This window comes from Cololabis saira, chromosome 7 (assembly GCF_033807715.1).
Source record: "Cololabis saira isolate AMF1-May2022 chromosome 7, fColSai1.1, whole genome shotgun sequence".
Lineage (NCBI taxonomy): Eukaryota > Metazoa > Chordata > Actinopteri > Beloniformes > Belonidae > Cololabis > Cololabis saira.
The window spans coordinates 26658649-26679054 of record NC_084593.1 but is presented as its reverse complement, the minus strand read 5'-3'; the positions used below and the strand labels follow the sequence as shown (position 1 = coordinate 26679054).

The 20406-nt window shown below is 40.8% G+C and overlaps 1 protein-coding gene across 33 annotated transcripts in view; it reads right to left on the bottom strand.

The window, feature by feature from the left end:
* LOC133446996 (protocadherin gamma-C5-like) overlaps nt 1-20406 on the bottom strand; it is a 320234-nt gene that overhangs the window by 55956 nt on the left and 243872 nt on the right. For 2 of the 33 annotated variants that reach the window (XM_061725356.1, XM_061725369.1), the window contains exon 1: nt 8431-10953. The exons of 26 other annotated variants lie outside the window; for them this stretch is intronic. In XM_061725356.1, coding sequence (XP_061581340.1) covers nt 8431-10812 — 2382 coding nt within the window. In that variant the 5' untranslated portion in view covers nt 10813-10953. Of the gene's footprint in view, nt 1-5395; nt 7921-8430; nt 10954-11404; nt 13931-14546; nt 17065-17637; nt 20316-20406 lie in introns of those variants that run through there. 5 more of the 33 variants (XM_061725343.1, XM_061725367.1, XM_061725332.1 and 2 more) reach the window with 5 other exon arrangements.

The window sequence follows — 20406 nt, the reverse complement described above, 5'->3', positions numbered from 1 at the left end:
TCGGTTCGAGTTTATAGGCTTGTAATCCATTTATTCCTACATCAAGATCTAAAGCACTATCTAATAGGAATTTAGCCCCGCGGAGAGCGGACTCACTAATTTTAAATTTCACGTTGTGCTTTCCAAATGACGGGGCGTTGTCATTTATGTCTGTGATCTCAATTGTTACACTGTAGAACTCCATGGGATTTTCTAATATAATCTGGAAATGCAAAGCGCACGGTGTCGTTTGTCCACAAAGCGCTTCTCTGTCTATTCTATTTTTAATCAAAAGGAGACCTCTTTCTTTATTCATCTCAATGTATCCGCTATTATCCGGAGTAAAAATACGAGCTTTACCTGACTGTAGTCTTTTAACATCCAAGCCAAAATCCTTAGCAATGTTACCAACCAAAGACCCTTTAGACATTTCCTCAGGAATGGAATAGCTGACCTGTGCGAGCACCGAGCTGACTGAGAGGACGCACAAAAACAACAGCAGTTGTCCTTTCATTGTTCTGCAAGATAGGATCCAAGTGTGAACTTCTTATGGCAGCTCTACTTTTATTCTTCCGAATTTAAAGGACAAGAAGACGTTTATGGGTCATTCCAAACACAAAAAGGATTGTGATGTCGAAGATGTGGAGTTAAATCCAGACGGTGCGAGATCCCTCTGTCTCTTTCTCCCTCGAAAATAAAGACACGACAGTAGGCACCAAAAGTCTGCGTTGAATTTGGTACAACTTGGCCAATAGCGGCCCTCTGAGTTCACAAAGAGAAAGTGCACCTACACGTATACGACTCACACTGTCTGGCCAGGAAAAAAGCACCACATGGATTTCGCCAAGCAAATAGGTGAGATATACTCCCAATGGAAAAGTGGGCCTACTGCAGTGATAAGTTATCATACTGATGCAGTATAGTATTTTATCACTCTAAGAACCTTACTAGGATATACTGTAGTTGTTTGAAAATATATTGTTCTGTTAAGCAACGATCAAATTACTGGTTTCCATCAAGAAATTAAAACAACTATAATTACTGAAACTACTGTTGCGTATGAAAAAGTGCCCAAAGTAACATTAATAGACGCACAAATGATGTTGAATCATCATCTTTGAGAAAAATGTGGTCAGAAAGAAATCAGGAATGATAGTGATTGGAGATCATGTAATCATCTGATGAAATTTAGTCAAATAAAATCTCCAGAATTCACAGCAACATTTAAAAATGAAAAATAAGCATTTCAAAACACAAAATGAAAACAGAACTCAAGGTAATGGGGCTAAAAAGCTGCATAGCTTGAACACATTCATCTATCAGTGAAATTAAGGACTAAAATGTTTCAATTTTCTAGAGAAAAAAAAACACTGGACTCTATAGCAATGCAAAAAGATAATGTACCCTGAGCAGTATATATTTACTGTGTTCCATGGTGATAGGTAGGTCATGGTATGAAAAGCAGTAGATGAAATATTGCGTCTCTCATGCAAAGATTCTGCTATCCTAATGTGTGAGATCAGACTCACGATCTCAAGTTTACTCTGTTGATCAGGTCTTGGTTATGCAAAAACTGTTAAATTGGAGCATTTTTTTGGCGCAGTAAAATTTGCAGGACTAGCATTTTCAGACCATAACAATAAATAAATAAATGAAAATAAAGAGAAAGATAATAATCATAAATGAGCTCAACAGACCGCCTGAACAACAAAGTTTTCCCCTGGCATATTCCAAGAGGACAATACCCAGATTCATTGCACTTGAACTGTGAAAGAGTTGTTGAGGAAGCATGACAGATACTGGTCACCAATACCACAGCAATGATAAGTTTAACCATAGGAGTTTCTTTAAGACATACTTGTGACATTTTTATATTCAATGCTGCCATACTAAATAAAATATATTTGTGGGGAAGCAACAGAACCCTGGGCCAAAACAAATGTGAAATTATTTAGGTTAATCCAAAAAATGCCAAAGATTATTGCAAAAGGTCATCGAACGTTACGGACACTACTTCTACTACTTCTGCTATTACTATTACTAATACTAATATTACTACTACTAATAAAAATGATAATTTTGCATTATGTGGAAACATTGCACAAAATAAATGGCAGCATTGCTGAAAACACAAAATACACTGGACTTGAATTTATTGACATGGAACTTAATCTGTCCCTGACATGGAATTGCATGTAATGAATAACCTGTTAATAATCATTTCGAAAATAAAATAATAATTTAACTGTATGACAAACTAAATAAAAGCATTGGGGATTCTGACCTCAAGAGGAGAGTCTGGCTCATCGAAGAGGCTCTTCTCATTCTGTAATCGCTGCATCGTTCCTGTACAACTGGGGTCCATTATCAACACGTTCTGACTTCCAGCTTTGCCAATTTTGCAGTCACTCTTTCTGGAGTCAGTCGTCCTGCACACCTCGTAATTGTACACGTGTGGGAGAGTCCCTGTCCCCAAAGTATCCGAGTAACGTGGTGGATAATATGGAATCACAGGGAGGCTGGAGTGATACAGGATTCGAGACTGTCGCCATCTGTAGATTTTCACTGATATAATAACCACTAAACACGTGATGAAGAGGAAGGAGACTACAGCCAGAGCCAGCACTAAGTAAAAAGTCAGGTTGTCGTTGTATTCTTTATCTTGTGTAAAGTCAGTAAACTCCGACAGAACTTCAGGGAAACTGTCCGCCACCGCCACGTTCACGATGACTGTAGCTGAACGAGAGGGATGTCCGTTGTCCTCCACGATAACAGTCAGTCTTTGTTTCACAGCATCTTTATCAGTGACTTGGCGGATAGTTCTGATTTCTCCATTCTGTAAGCCCACTTCAAACAGCGCCCTGTCTGTGGTTTTCTGGAGTTTATAGGAGAGCCAGGCATTCTGTCCAGAGTCCACATCAACAGCCACCACTTTAGTGACCAGATAGCCCACATCTGCTGAACGAGGCACCATTTCAGCCACCACAGAGCCACCAGTCAGGACTGGATACAGAACCTGAGGAGGGTTATCGTTCTGATCCTGGATCAGTATTTTCACAGTCACATTGCTGCTGAGTGGAGGAGAACCTCCATCCTGAGCTTTGACACGGAACTGGAAATCTTTAATTTGCTCATAGTCAAAAGAGCGCACTGCATGTATGACTCCACTATCAGCACTAACAGACACATATGAGGAGACTGGTACTCCATTAATAGAGGAATCCTCAAGTATGTAGGAAACGCGCGCATTCTGGTTCCAATCAGCATCTGTTGCTTTTACTGTGAATATAGAAAGACCTGGTGCATTGTTTTCTGCAATAAAGGCCTGTAATGAACTCTTTTCAAAGACAGGTGCGTTGTCATTCACATCTGAGATTTGTAAAGTGAGAGTGACCCTGCTGGAGAGGGAGGGGACTCCCTCATCAGAGCAAGTCACCGTGATATTATACTCAGAAGACATCTCTCTGTCTACATTGTTGTGTATCACTAAACTATAAAATTTTTCTGATATTGATTTCAATGTGAAATAATTATTTTCGTCAATTACGCAATGCACTTTGCCATTTTCTGTTGAGTCTGCATCCTCTACGTTTATCATTGTCACAACAGTGTTGGGTTTTGCATCTTCTGATATGGAATTTTTTCTCGACATAATGTGAATATCAGGTTGGTTGTCATTCACGTCTAAAATATCGACTATGAGTTTACAAGATCCAGTTAGACCTCCATCATCACTTGCACGAATATTTACCTGGAAGTTTCTGACTTTTTCATAATCTACCTTTCCACTCAAAATTACCTTCCCAGTTTCCTTATTTATTGTAAACATACCCCGTGCTTGATCATTAGATGAAATTGAATAAGTGATTCTGGCATTTGATCCAACATCTGCGTCTGTTGCAGTAACTGTGGCTACAGCGGTTCCCTCTGCAGCATTCTCCCTCAAGAAGGCTTTGTATGTAGACATTGTAAAAACAGGAGCGTTATCATTTGCATCTAAAACATTGATTATAATCTGCATTGTTCCTGTCATCTGTGGCTCTCCGCCATCCACCGCCGTCAGGATTAAAGAAAGGCGTTCATTTTTCTCCCTGTCTAACCCTTCATTCAAAATCATTTCGACATTTTTGTTACCATCTCCTTGATTATTAATTTTAAGAGAGAAAATCTTAGATGGTGTCAGAGTATATGTTTTCAAACTATTGTCGCCCACATCAAGATCGGTTGCCCTATCCAAAGTGAATGTTGAGCCAACAAGCGCAGACTCGCTAATGTTAAAATATGTCTCAGTTGTAATGAAGGTCGGAGGATTGTCGTTTATATCTGTGATTTCCACGGTAACACTATAAAATTCGATAGGATCTTCTAATAAAATCTGAAAATGCAGAGCGCATGGCGTTATTTGACCACAAAGTCCCTCTCTATCTAACCTTTCCTTAAGCACGAGGATACCTCTTTCTCTGTTAAGATCGACATACGCCGTTCTGTCTCGAGAAAAAACCTGAGCTCTACCAGATTTCAGTCTTTTGATATCCAACCCTAAATCTTGAGCCACATTGCCAACAACAGAACCTTTCGCCATTTCTTCGGGAATAGAATAGCTGATCTGCCCAACCCCTGCGTGGAAAGTCAGGACCGCAATGAACAGAAGTACTTGCCGTCTCATTGTTATGGCAGACGTCGTCTTTAAATCTGTATGTATCCCTTTGTCCACTGTCACGTATGTTTACAAAAGATCTTTTGAGCAAACAGATTGAAAATAATCCTTAAAGGGAGAAAGGAAATGCATCCAGCGTGATAAAAATCCCGTTAAATCCTTGCATGTGCGTATAATTTCTTCTTGCAAGCATTGTTCTGGATGTGAACACTATGGGCGGTAACTTACAACATAGCCAGCTATAAAATTAGTACTCACTGGCGAACAGCGTCCCTCGGAGTTCAAAAATAAGATTACAATAGAACTGTGACAACAAGAGTGAAATGAAATGAAATAAAACGCACGATCAAAAATGATCGTGACATAGTGAATCTACAGTACAGTAGGGGAAATGCTAAGCTGACATTAAGACAAAGATTCGGGTTTTTCTTTTTTCTTGGTGACAGGGAGTTATCCTTAGGTTTCTCTTTTTATGGAAAATTTTAAGCAAAATTCAACGTCGCTTCAAGATATTTAATTCGATAAAGAATCACATGAAGACCTATCCAAGGTACTGAAAACAGCACATGGAAATGGATATCAGAAAGGCTTTTTCAAATAAAAACAGAGAATGTAACACGCAATATATCTGCGAAACGTTGTAGATGGTGTCCAGACTTCAAAATAATAATTGAGCTCCAAAATAATCTTAATAAAATCATTAAGATTACAATATTTAAAAAAAATATTTAGATCCGTTGAAGCAAACACATAACAAACCTCAAGAGGAGAGTCTGGTTCATCCAGGATGCTCTTCTCAGTCTGTAATCGCTGCATCGTTCCTGTACAACTTGGGTCCATTATCAACACGTTCTGACCACCAGCTCCGCCGAACTTACAGTCACTCTTCCTGGAGTCAGTCGTCCTGCACACCTCGTAATTGTACACGTGTGGGAGAGTCCCTGTCCCCAAAGTGTCCGAGTAACGTGGTGGATAATATGGAATCACAGGGAGGCTGGAGTGATACAGGATTCGAGACTGTCTCCATCTGTAGATTTTCACGGATATAATAACCACTAAACACGTGATGAAGAGGAAGGAGACTACAGCCAGAGCCAGCACTAAGTAAAATGTCAGATTATCATTATATTCCTTATCGTGTGTAAAGTCAGTGAACTCCGACAGAACTTCAGGGAAACTGTCCGCCACCGCCACGTTCACGATGACTGTAGCTGAACGAGAGGGATGTCCGTTGTCCTCCACGATAACAGCCAGTCTTTGTTTCACAGCATCTTTATCAGTGACTTGGCGGATAGTTCTGATTTCTCCATTCTGTAAGCCCACTTCAAACAGCGCCCTGTCTGTGGTTTTCTGGAGTTTATAGGAGAGCCAGGCATTCTGTCCAGAGTCCACATCAACAGCCACCACTTTAGTGACCAGATAGCCCACATCTGCTGAACGAGGCACCATTTCAGCCACCACAGAGCCACCAGTCAGGACTGGATACAGAACCTGAGGAGGGTTATCGTTCTGATCCTGGATCAGTATTTTCACAGTCACATTACTGCTGAGTGGAGGAGAACCTCCATCCTGAGCTTTGACACGGAACTGGAAATCTTTGATCTGCTCGTAGTCAAAAGAGCGTACTGCATGTATGACTCCACTATCAGCATTTACAGACACATATGATGAGACTGGAACTCCGTTAACAGATGAATCCTCCAGTATATAACAAACACGTGCATTCTGGCTCCAGTCAGCATCTATGGCTTTCGTTGAGAATATAGATACACCTGGTGTGTTGTTTTCTACAATGTCGGCTTCATATGAGCCCTTTTCAAATACTGGCGCGTTGTCATTCACATCTGAGATTTGTAAAGTGAGTGTAACACTGCTGGAGAGGGAGGGTACTCCCTCATCAGAGCAGGTAACTGTGATATTATACTCATATGCTCTTTCTCTGTCCAATTCGTTGTCAGTCACTAAGCTATAAAAATTGCTCGATGTCAGTTTTAGCATGAAAGGTATATTATCATTTATCGAACACTGAACTTTGCCATTGCTTCCCGAGTCTGGGTCCTGGATATTAATCATTGTAACGACCGTACTGGGGTTAGCACTCTCTGATATAATAGTTGATTTTGACATTATTTTAATTGCTGGTTCATTGTCATTTATATCAACAACATCAACTATTACTTTGCAAGAATCCGTTAGTCCTCCATTGTCTCTTGCACGTACATTGATCTGAAATGTTTTTTTCTTTTCATAATCCAAATGACCAATCAAGGTAACTTCACCATTTTCCTCACTCACTGCAAACATTTGTCTAACTTCATCCAGCGTATTTGTTATTGAATACGTTATTTTAGCATTTAATCCATGATCAGCATCTGACGCACTAACAGAAGCCACAGTTGTACCCTTTGCTGCATTTTCAGCCACAGTGCCTTTGTATACTCGCTGCGTAAAAACAGGAGCATTGTCATTCGCATCTAACACTGTAATGAGTATCTGCATTGTTCCAAACATCTGCGGCTCTCCTCCGTCTACCGCCGTCAGCACCAACGAAATCAACTCATTTTGTTCTCTATCCAATGGTTTTTGTAAGACCATTTCAACATTCTTTGAACCGTCAGCTTGGTTGTGCAGTTTAAGAGAAAAGTGATCACTAGGCTTGAGGGTATAACTCTGGACGGTGTTCGCGCCTACATCCAGATCAACGGCTCTCTCTAAATCGAATTTTGCACCAACAACTGCGGACTCGCTCATGATAAATTTGATCACATTCTTTTCAAACGCTGGCGCATTGTCGTTGATATCTGTAATTTCAATTGTTACACTGTAAAATTCCATAGGATTCTCTAGCACAATCTGAAAATGCAAAGCACATAGAATCACGTCACCGCACAGCACCTCTCTGTCCATTCTCTCTTTGACAAGCAGGACTCCCCGCTCGGTATTCAGCTCAATGTATTCTTCGCTGTCACCAGAATAAACTCGAGCTTTCCCCAACCTCAGCCTTTTGATATCAAAGCCTAAATCATGAGCGATATTACCGACCAATGAGCCTTTCGCCATTTCCTCTTGAACAGAATAGCTAATTTGAGCTAAGGCTGCAGGAACACACAGTACATAAAAAAATAACAGCACTTGCCGACACATTGTTTGCGAGAGCGTCAGTAGGAGCGAATTGCAATCCCCTAAAGTCCTTTTAGAAACGCACAGCCATTGAACCAAAATATGAAAGTAATTAATCCCCGGAATTGAAGTGTAAGGATGACCGTCATACGCCGTTGTCTTGTATAGAAAATCCACAATCGAAGACAAAGCCGCAAGTTCCTGCCCACTTCTGTGACATATGTGAACGTCTAAAGGCGTCGGTCTGGCATTAGCCCTCTACAAATAAAACCGAGTAGACAACAGCGGCCCACTGAGTTAGGAAAGAAAAACTGCAATGAAAAATACAGCATATAAAGGCATAAAAGAGGAAATAATAAGAAAAAAATCTGGTCAAATGCTTTTGAATAACATATTTTATGATGTGAATATTCAAATAATTTGTTGAAATCGATGTAATAAATAGGATAAGTAATGAAATTATATGCTTGTTACAGGAAAAGAAAGAAAGGAAAGATAGAAATAGGAAGCGTAACGTTCGATGGTGCTCTCCAAGGTGCTGAAACACAAGTTAATTTTTTCCATGGTGTAGTACATGTTAAAAAAAAAAAATCAAACGTAATAGTGAATAACTCAAATCAAAAGACAACAATTCTTTACCAATAAGTAGAGCTTAGAATTGATGACATCCTAACCTCTAGAGGAGAGTCTGGTTCATCCAGGATGCTCTTCTCAGTCTGTATCCGCTGCATCGTTCCTGTACAACTGGGGTCCATTATCAACACGTTCTGACTTCCAACTCCGCCGAACTTACAGTCACTCTTCCTGGAGTCAGTCGTCCTGCAGACCTCGTAATTGTACACGTGTGGGAGAGTCCCTGTCCCCAAAGTGTCCGAGTAACGTGGTGGATAATATGGAATCACAGGGAGGCTGGAGTGATACAGGATTCGAGACTGTCTCCATCTGTAGATTTTCACTGATATAATAACCACTAAACACGTGATGAAGAGGAAGGAGACTACAGCCAGAGCCAACACTAAGTAAAAAGTCAGATTATCATTGTATTCCTTATCGTGTGTAAAGTCAGTAAACTCCGACAGAACTTCAGGGAAACTGTCCGCCACCGCCACGTTCACGATGACTGTAGCTGAACGAGAGGGATGTCCGTTGTCCTCCACAATAACAGCCAGTCTTTGTTTCACAGCATCTTTATCAGTGACTTGGCGGATAGTTCTGATTTCTCCATTCTGTAAGCCCACTTCAAACAGCGCCCTGTCTGTGGTTTTCTGGAGTTTATAGGAGAGCCAGGCATTCTGTCCAGAGTCCACATCAACAGCCACCACTTTAGTGACCAGATAGCCCACATCTGCTGAACGAGGCACCATTTCAGCCACCACAGAGCCACCAGTCAGGACTGGATACAGAACCTGAGGAGGGTTATCGTTCTGATCCTGGATCAGTATTTTCACAGTCACATTACTGCTGAGTGGAGGAGAACCTCCATCCTGAGCTTTGATACGGAACTGGAAATCTTTGATCTGCTCGTAGTCAAAAGAGCGTACTGCATGTATGACTCCACTATCAGCACTAACAGACACATATGAGGAGACTGGTACTCCGTTAACAGATGAATCCTCCAGTATGTAAGAAACTCGGGCATTTTGATTCCAGTCAGCATCTGTGGCTTTCACCTTGAATACAGACACGCCTGGTGTGTTGTTTTCAATGATAAACGCTTCATAGGAGCTCTTCTCAAAGGCAGGCGTGTTGTCATTCACATCAGAGATCTGTATGTTGATAGTGACGCTGCTGGAGAGGGAGGGGACTCCTTCATCCGAGCAAGTCACTGTAACATCATATTCAGAAGCTGTTTCTCGATCTAATTCACTGTCTGTCACTAAACTGTAAAGATTAATGGATGTAGGAGTTATTGTAAATTGTCTATTATTATCAATCCTACAAGTTACTTTGCCATTTTCGTCAGAATCTGGGTCACTCACTCTCATTACAGCTACCACCGTTTTTGAAGACGAATCTTCTTCAATTGAACTTGAAGACGAAATTATATTTATTACGGGGCTATTGTCATTAATGTCCCCTACATCAACAATCACTTTGCTAGAATCAGATAGCCCTCCTCGATCCACTGCTTCTACATCAATTACATATTTCTTGTATTTTTCATAATCGATAAGTCCATTTAGTATAACATGCCCTTCTTCAGTGATTTGGAATAACTTTGAAATGCCCCTCATGCTATTTCCGATTACGTAGTTTACCTCTCCATTCGAACCTTTGTCTGCATCTGAGGCACTCACTTTCGTAATGAGGGTTCCTTTGATAGAATTTTCTGGGACTGCCGCTTTGTAAACGGGTTGCGTAAAAACAGGAGCATTATCATTTATGTCTAATACCGTGATAAAAATCTGCATAGTTCCAGAGCGCTGCGGCTCTCCTCCGTCTATAGCTGTTAATAGCAGTGATATACGCTCCTGCTTCTCTCTGTCCAAGGGTTTCTGTAAAATCATCTCGACCTTTTTACCTCCATCAGATTGACTGTGTAATTTAAGGATAAAATTATCACTAGGCGTCAATTTATAGTTCTGAAGACCATTCAGACCTATATCTGGGTCTATTGCTTTTTCCAGCATGAATTTAGAGCCGAGAATCGCAGACTCGCTTATTTCAAATCTCCTCTCTTCTTTTTCAAATACAGGAGCATTATCATTAATATCTGTGACTTCTACAGTAACAGAGATTATTTCGATCGGGTTTTCTAAGGCAATCTGAAAATCTAAAGCACAAGGCGTTGTTTGTCCGCAAAGAGCTTCGCGATCTATTTTTTCCTTGATAATGAGGAGTCCCTTTTCCTTGTTGAGCTGGAAGTGCTCGGTATTGTCTCCTGTGTGTATACGAGCTTTACCCGCTTGTAAGCGTTTAACATCCAGATGTAAATCCTGAGCTATGTTACCAACCAAGGAGCCTTTGGCCATTTCCTCCGGAATGGAGTAGCTGACTTGCCCGAGCGCCAGATAAAAAGAGAGGACCGAAAAAAGCAACAGTACTTGCCGTTTCATTGTTCAGTCAGAGAGGTATCATTTGGGTTTCAAAAACACGATTTCCTTCTCATAGCAATCTGTTCATGGAACAGAATCAAACACAAAGTCGACTCATTGACAACAAAAGTAAATCCAGTCTTGATATATTCCGCTATTCCCGTTTAACCATCTCGACTTTGTAACGCTTACGAGCCAGTAGACAACTGCGAAAGAACGAGGACGTCTCTCTGCATATAGAATAGTAAATAACACTGTGCAAGTCAACAGCGGCCCAGTGAGTTCAAATCAAGAAACTGCAGTGTAAGAGGAACAACGACAGGGTAAAAACCTCATATCTCATATCGATGAATAAAAAATGATCAAAATGTATTTCAATTATATGTTTGGTGAATGGTTTAAAATTCAGTTAAAATTAACAGATATTTTTCAAAGGTATAAAAAAATGACACCAACAGAAAAATGTGTGAAGGGAAGATCATTGGGACAAAATAAAAATGAAAAGCAGAAAATATTACAAGAGGATACTATCAGGGTCATTGGTTCTGAAATTATAATAACAATACAAAAATAAACACAGGGATATGATTAATCAGAGAGGCAGCAATCTAACCTCTAATGGAGAGTCTGGTTCATCCAAGATGTTCTTCTCATTCTGTATCCGTTGCATTGTTCCTGTGGAACTGGGGTCAATTACGAGCAGGTTCTGACTTCTAGCTGTCCCGAACTTACAGTCACTCTTTCTGGAGTCAGTCGTCCTGCACACCTCGTAATTGTACACGTGTGGGAGAGTCCCTGTCCCCAAAGTGTCCGAGTAACGTGGTGGATAATATGGAATCACAGGGAGGCTGGAGTGATACATGATTCGAGACTGTCTCCATCTGTAGATTTTCACTGATATAATAACCACTAAACACGTGATGAAGAGGAAGGAGACTACAGCCAGAGCCAGAACTAAGTAAAAAGTCAGGTTGTCGTTGTACTCCTTATCTTGTGAAAAGTCGGTAAACTCCGACAGAACTTCAGGGAAACTGTCCGCCACCGCCACGTTCACGATGACTGTAGCTGAACGAGAGGGATGTCCGTTGTCCTCCACAATAACAGTCAGTCTTTGTTTCACAGCATCTTTATCAGTGACTTGGCGGATAGTTCTGATTTCTCCATTCTGTAAGCCCACTTCAAACAGCGCCCTGTCTGTGGTTTTCTGGAGTTTATAGGAGAGCCAGGCATTCTGTCCAGAGTCCACATCAACAGCCACCACTTTAGTGACCAGATAGCCCACATCTGCTGAACGAGGCACCATTTCAGCCACCACAGAGCCACCAGTCAGGACTGGATACAGAACCTGAGGAGGGTTATCGTTCTGATCCTGGATCAGTATTTTCACAGTCACATTGCTGCTGAGTGGAGGAGAACCTCCATCCTGAGCTTTGACACGGAACTGGAAATCTTTAATTTGCTCGTAATCAAAAGAACGTACTGCATTTACGACTCCGCTATCAGCACTAACAGACACATATGAGGAGACTGGTACTCCGTTAATAGAGGTGTCCTCCAATATGTAAGAAACACGGGCATTCTGATTCCAGTCAGCATCTATGGCTTTTACTGTGAATATGGAAAGACCGGGTGTGTTGTTTTCTACAATGTAGGCTTCGTACGAGCTCATCTGAAAGACGGGTGCGTTGTCATTTACGTCGGAGATTTTTATTGTTAGAGTGACGCTGCTGGAAAGGGAGGGGACTCCCTCATCAGAGCAAGTCACTGTGATGTTATACTCTGAGGTTGTTTCTCTGTCTAAATCACTGTCTATAACTAAACTATAAAAGTTATTCGATGTGAACTTAATTTTAAAAGGATTGTCTACATTTATAACACAGTTAACCTTTCCGTTATTTTCCGAATCTGGGTCATTTACACTCATTAGAGCTATAACTGTATTAAGGGCTGACTTTTCTTGTATCGATCCTGTTGATGATATCATGTTTATAATTGGGTTATTATCATTTATGTCAATGACATCAATTATGACCTTACTTGAGTCAGAAAGCCCACCCTGATCTATCGCTTCCACATCTAGATCATAAATGTGTTGTTTTTCGTAGTCTATATGTCCAGTCAATATCACATCACCCTCACTATTAATTAGAAATAATTGTGAAAACGTATCCATGCCATTTCCGATCACATACGTCACCTTTCCATTTGAGCCTTTGTCTGCATCAGAGGCGGTAACCTTGGTAACAACTGTCCCTATAACTGCACTTTCAGAAATGCTTGCTTTGTAAATAGTTTTGCTAAAAACAGGTGCATTGTCGTTTGCATCCAGTACAGTAACGTGAATCTGCATTGTTCCTGACATTTCTGGTTCCCCTCCATCCACCGCGGTCAAAACTAAGGACATGCGTTCTTGTTTCTCTCGGTCTAATGGTTTTTGTAAAATCATTTCTACTTTTTTGCTTCCATCAGACTGCGCATGTGATTTAAGTATAAAATTGTCACTCGGCTTAAGAGTGTATCTCTGCAAACCATTGATTCCAATATCGGGGTCGATCGCTTTCTCTAACATGAATTTAGAGCCAATGACCGCGGACTCACTTATTTCAAAAACCCGTTCTTCTTTCTGAAATACAGGAGCGTTATCATTAATGTCGGTGACTTCAACAGTAACTGGGAATAATTCCAGTGGGTTCTCTAATGTGATCTGAAAATGCAAAGCGCAAGGCGTCGTCTGCCTGCAAAGCTCCTCGCGGTCTATCTTTTCCTTTATGAGAAGGACTCCTCTTTCTCGGTTCAGATCAACGTACTGAGCACTGTCTCCCGTATATAGACGAGCTTTACCGGACCGAAGCCTTTTGACATCTAGACCTAAATCCTGTGCTATATTTCCCACCAAAGAACCTTTTGGTAGTTCCTCTGGAATAGAATAGGTAATCTGGCCGATCACATAATTGAGGCAGAGGACACAGATCACCAGTACTTGCCGTTCCATTGTTCTGTTCGATGCTGCTCTCAGACCAAATCTGGCGTGTTTTATTCCGTTTTAGAAATACGATTCCGCCACGTGGAAATCAGTTTAAAGAAATATGTTTTAATCCGAACACGGAAAGAAGAATTCCATCTCGAGCAATCCATTAAAAGGTATGCTATCTGGGCATTTTACTTCTGTGGCTTTTGCCCAGTAATGTGACTAAACATGACTCGGAGGTTGTGTTAAAGACACAATTCAGGACTCAAATACACTGGGCAACAGCGGCCCTATGAGTTCAAATTTTGAAAGTACATGAAAAACAGAAATAAAAACATGCACATTCGTGCATTATATTAATGATAACATTGAATCTAACTCACTGACTTTGCAGCAGTTGGAAAAAAATGATATAGAGAAACAATTCAAGCTGTATTTGCTTTTTTACACTTAAAAAAAAAAACAACGCCTCGAAATCTACTCGGGTATGGGACAGGATATCCGCTAAGACCAGGCATAAAAAGAGGAAGAGTAGATAAGGAAGTTCTGTTTTGTCGCTATCCTTGGTGCTGAAATTTTCCTGAATTACGGCCTTACACCAAGGGTAACCATATGAAAAAAATATAGAGATATATATCACACACCACTAACCTCTACAAGAGTCACGTTCATGACAAAAAATGGAATCTCTACCCAAGAACAAATTATATAATTATTCAGGACTTGATATTCAAAGGCAAATAATTTCACTGTAACACAAAGTATGAACAAAATTAGAAATTCTAACCTCCAGAGGAGAGTCTGGTTCATCCAGGATGCTCTTCTCACTTTGCCTTAGCTGCATCGTTCCTGTAGAACTGGGGTCCATTATTAACACGTTCTGACAACCAGCTCCACCGAACTTACAGTCACTCTTTCTGGAGTCAGTCGTCCTGCACACCTCGTAATTGTACACGTGTGGGAGAGTCCCTGTCCCCAAAGTGTCCGAGTAACGTGGTGGATAATACGGAATCACAGGGAGGCTGGAGTGATACGGGGTGCGAGACTGTCTCCATCTGTAGATTTTCACTGATATAATAACCACTAAACACGTGATGAAGAGGAAGGAGACTACAGCCAGAGCCAGCACTAAGTAAAAAGTCAGGTTGTCGTTGTATTCCTTATCTTGTGAAAAGTCGGTAAACTCCGACAGAACTTCAGGGAAACTGTCCGCCACCGCCACGTTCACGATGACTGTAGCTGAACGAGAGGGATGTCCGTTGTCCTCCACAATAACAGCCAGTCTTTGTTTCACAGCATCTTTCTCATTGACTTGGCGGATAGTTCTGATTTCTCCATTCTGTAAGCCCACTTCAAACAGCGCCCTGTCTGTGGTTTTCTGGAGTTTATAGGAGAGCCAGGCATTCTGTCCAGAGTCCACATCAACAGCCACCACTTTAGTGACCAGATAGCCCACATCTGCTGAACGAGGCACCATTTCAGCCACCACAGAGCCACCAGTCAGGACTGGATACAGAACCTGAGGAGGGTTATCGTTCTGATCCTGGATCAGTATTTTCACAGTCACGTTGCTGCTAAGTGGAGGAGAACCTCCATCCTGAGCTTTGATTCGGAATTGGAAATCTTTGATCTGCTCATAATCAAAAGAGCGTGCTGCATGTATGACTCCACTATCAGCACTAACGGACACATACGAGGAGACTGGTACTCCACTAACAGAAGAGTCCTCCAGTATGTAGGAAACCCGCGCATTTTGGTTCCAATCAGCATCCATGGCTTTCACCGTGAATATGGACACGCCCGGTGTGTTGTTTTCTACAATGTAGGCTTCGTAAGAGGTCCTCTGAAAGACAGGTGCGTTGTCATTCACATCGGAGATCTGTAAGGTGAGAGTCACGCTGCTGGAGAGGGAGGGGACTCCTCCATCAGAGCAGGTCACCGTGATATTATATTGGGGAGCGGCTTCTCTGTCCAGTGCTACCTCTGTTACTAAACTATAAAATCCATTTATATCGTTTTTGATTGTAAAAGGAATATATTCATTGATATTACACCCTACTTCACCATTTCTCTCAGAATCGGGATCATGGACACTAAACATTGTGATTACAGTGTTCTCTGGACAGTCTTCTAAAACAGAGTCTGATTTAGAGAGTATTTGTATCTGAGGGCTGTTGTCATTGATATCAAGTATATCAATTAAAATCTTACTCGAATCAGAGAGCCCTCCATTATCTGTAGCTTCGATGTCTATTTGCATGGTCTTGACTTTTTCATAGTCTATTTCCCCGATCAAAACAACTTCTCCACTTTTCCTATCAATCTGAAACAAGTCAGATAAACGCAACTTACTCTTTGAAATTGTGTATGATATTTCTCCGTTAGATCCTCCATCTTTGTCAAATGCACTGACAATCGTGACTGGTGTCCCTCGTGGGGAGTTCTCTGTTATCGTAGCCTTGTATAGTGCTTCACTGAAAACTGGTGCATTGTCGTTTGCATCCAACACGTTTACTGTTATTTGCATTGTGCCTGACAAAGGCGGCTGCCCGCCGTCCACCGCAGTTAATAATAATGTTATCTGGTCTTCTTTTTCTCGATCTAAAGGCTTCTGTAGAATCATTTCCACTTTTTTGCTCCCATCTGCTTGATTCTCTAGTTTCAGTGCAAAGTTGTTTATTGGCTTCAGTACATAGCTTTGAAGACCATTTGCACCGATGTCAGCATCTATAGCTTTTTCCAATACAAATTTGGACCCAATAACGACTGACTCGCTTATTTCAAACAGTTTTTCATTTGAAGAAAAACTGGGGGCGTTATCATTAATATCTGTAATCTCGATTGTTATTCGAAATAATTCAATTGGATTTTCCAGGATCATCTGGAAGTGCAAAGCACAGGGCGTCATTTCGCCGCACAACGCCTCTCTGTCTATTTTTTGTTTAATAAGGAGAACACCCCTTTTTCTGTTCAGCTCGATATATTCGGTACTGTCTCCTGAGTGGAGGCGAGCTCTGCCTGATTTAAGTCTTTTAAAATCTAAACCGAAATCCCTCGCTACATTACCGACGAGGGAACCTGCCTCCATTTCCTCTGGAATTGAGTAGCTGACCTGTCCGCAAACAGAGGCAAAAGAGAGAAACCAGATGGAAAATAAGACTTCTCGTCTCATTTTCATGTAAGGGTATTCCAAAAAGTAATCCATCTTCATGTAGTTAAAAATGCAGAAGGCAGCTCAAAAACACATAACACTAAAATGAGCAGCATTTGCTTTCAGTAACCAGTCGCCCGTTGAATCGACGACAGAGTGCCAGTGTCGGCTTTATTGTCTGCCGGATCATTTTCTAAAGGGGAGGTACATTTGTAAGTCCTATCTAAGACTGCCACACACTGGCCAACAGCGGCGCTATCTGTGCAATACGTAAAAGAAAAAGAAAAGAAAACAGTAACATAGCGAGAGAAACGTGGCTCGTCAATTTCCTAATAAATTAGTAATAATAATGATAATAATAATTATTATCATAAATTATGGAAGAGATTTTGGTGGTAAAGAAACCAAAAGCAAATAATTCAAAATGTTTACTTTTAACACATTATTATTATTATTATTATTATTATTATTATTATTATTATTATTATTATTATTATTATTATTATTATTATTATTATTATTGTTGTGAATAATAATAATGATAATAATAATAATAGTTATTATTATTCTTATATTATTACTATTATTATTATTATTATTATTATTATTATTATTATTATTATTATTATTATTATTATTATTATTATTATTAATAATAATAATAATAATAACAGTGAATAATTAAATATGATGGCATGAGAAATACGTATGGATACAAAGATCTAACCTCAAGAGGGGAGTCTGGTTCATCCAAGATGTTCTTCTCATTCTGTATCCGTTGCATAGTCCCTGTAGTACTGGGGTCCATTACGAGCAGGTTCTGACTTCTAGCTGTCCCGAACTTACAGTCACTCTTTCTGGAGTCGGTCGTCCTGCACACCTCGTAATTGTACACGTGTGGGAGAGTCCCTGTCCCCAAAGTGTCCGAGTAACGTGGTGGATAATATGGAATCACAGGGAGGCTGGAGTGATACAGGATTCGAGACTGTCTCCATCTGTAGATTTTCACTGATATAATAACCACTAAACACGTGATGAAGAGGAAGGAGACTACAGCCAGAGCCAGCACTAAGTAAAAAGTCAGGTTGTCGTTGTATTCCTTATCTTGTGAAAAGTCAGTAAACTCCGACAGAACTTCAGGGAAACTGTCCGCCACCGCCACGTTCACGATGACTGTAGCTGAACGAGAGGGATGTCCGTTGTCCTCCACAATAACAGTCAGTCTTTGTTTCACAGCATCTTTATCAGTGACTTGGCGGATAGTTCTGATTTCTCCATTCTGTAAGCCCACTTCAAACAGCGCCCTGTCTGTGGTTTTCTGGAGTTTATAGGAGAGCCAGGCATTCTGTCCAGAGTCCACATCAACAGCCACCACTTTAGTGACCAGATAGCCCACATCTGCTGAACGAGGCACCATTTCAGCCACCACAGAGCCACCAGTCAGGACTGGATACAGAACCTGAGGAGGGTTATCGTTCTGATCCTGGATCAGTATTTTCACAGTCACGTTGCTGCTGAGTGGAGGAGAACCTCCATCCTGAGCTTTGACGCAGAACTGAAAATCTTTGATCTGCTCGTAGTCAAAAGAGCGTACTGCATGTATGACTCCACTATCAGCACTAACAGACACAAATGAGGAGACTGGTACTCCGTTAATGGAGGAGTCCTCCAGTATGTAAGAAACACGGGCATTCTGGTTCCAGTCAGCGTCTGTTGCTTTCACCGTGAATATAGAGACCCCTGGTGTGTTGTTTTCTACAATGTAGGCCTCATATGAGCTCCTCTCAAAGACAGGCGCGTTATCATTCACATCAGAAATCTGTAAGGTGAGGGTGACGCTGCTGGAAAGAGAGGGTACCCCTTCATCAGAGCAGGTTACTGTGATGTTATACTCCGAGTCATTTTCTCTGTCTAATACGCTGTCTGTAACCAAGCTGTAAAAATTAGTAGATGTTGACCTTATAGTCAGAGGGGTGTTATCATTGATGAAGCAGCGGACATTGCCATTTTCATTTGAATCTGGGTCTTGAACGTTCATCATTGCAACAACAGTGTTCAATTGAGAATGCTCAGAAATCATATTTGATTTTGACATTATATCAATTGTCGGTTTGTTGTCGTTCATGTCCAAGACTTCAACTTTTACTTTGCACGAATCTGTCAGTCCGCCTTCATCACTTGCACGTACGTTAATGTGGTAATTACGTGCATTTTCATAATCAATATTCCCAAATAATGTAATTTCCCCACTGTCTTCTTTAATCTCAAACAGCGCATGGGCTTGATCTAAGCTATTTGTTATTGAATACTTTATAATCCCATTTGTTCCATCATCTGCATCCGAAGCACTAACTCTGACGATAATAGTTCCCTTCGATGCATTCTCAAGAACAGTAGCTGTATACGTGGGCTGTGTAAAAACAGGCGCATTGTCATTTACATCTAACACTGTTATGAAAATCCGCATGGTGCCTGACATCTGCGGCTCTCCTCCATCAAATGCCGTTAAAACTAAAGATATCAAATCTTCTTTTTCTCTATCGAGTGGCTTCTGCAAAATTATTTCAGCTTTTTCAGTCCCATCACCTTGTTTGTTCCGTTTAAGGACAAAATTTTCGGTAGGTGTCAGTTCATATTTTTGGAGACCATTTTTACCAACATCGAGATCTATCGCTCTGTCCAATTCAAATTTTCCTCCGATTACAGCAGATTCGCTGATCTTAAATCTAACTTCATCTTTTTCAAAGGTAGGAGGATTGTCATTTATGTCTTTAATCTCCACTGTAATACTGTAAAACTCCATGGGATTTTCCAAAATGATCTGAAAATGCAATGCACAAGGCGTTGTCTGGCGACATATGGTCTCTCTGTCTATTCTTTCTTTGATGAGGAGGAGTCCGCGTTCTTTATTTAGCTCGATGTATCCAGCACTGTCTCCCGTATAAATGCGAGCTCTTCCCGATTTCAGTCGTTTTATATCTAAACCCAAATCCTGAGCAATATTACCGACGAGAGAACCAGTCGGCATTTCCTCGGGAATGGAGTAGCTCACTTGAGCAAGCACCGGACTGAAATAAAGGACGATGAAAAACAACAGTACTTGCCGTTTCATTGTTCGGATCATATGTTTGTCCTAAATTCAATATGACGAATAATGGTCCAAAGCATCCAGATGTCCATCACAATTTAGGAAAATCTGAGTTTACTCCATAACCGTTATCTTCGTTTAAAAGGGGAAAAACGGTTTTCAAAAGTAGACTACCGTTTGCAAGTGTCCGTCTTTCTCTCCGTGATATCAAAATTGCGAGGGAGGGCTCCCTTTAAATCTAACACGAAACAGCAACACGTTAGCCAACAGCGGCCCTAAGAGTGCACAAAGATGAACTACAGAACATTTTACCTACAAAGAAATGTAGAGAATAAATAATTCATGAAGGATCATTCAAGAATCATTCAAGAGTTGATTCGAATTAAAGTATCAAAATAGTAATTAAAT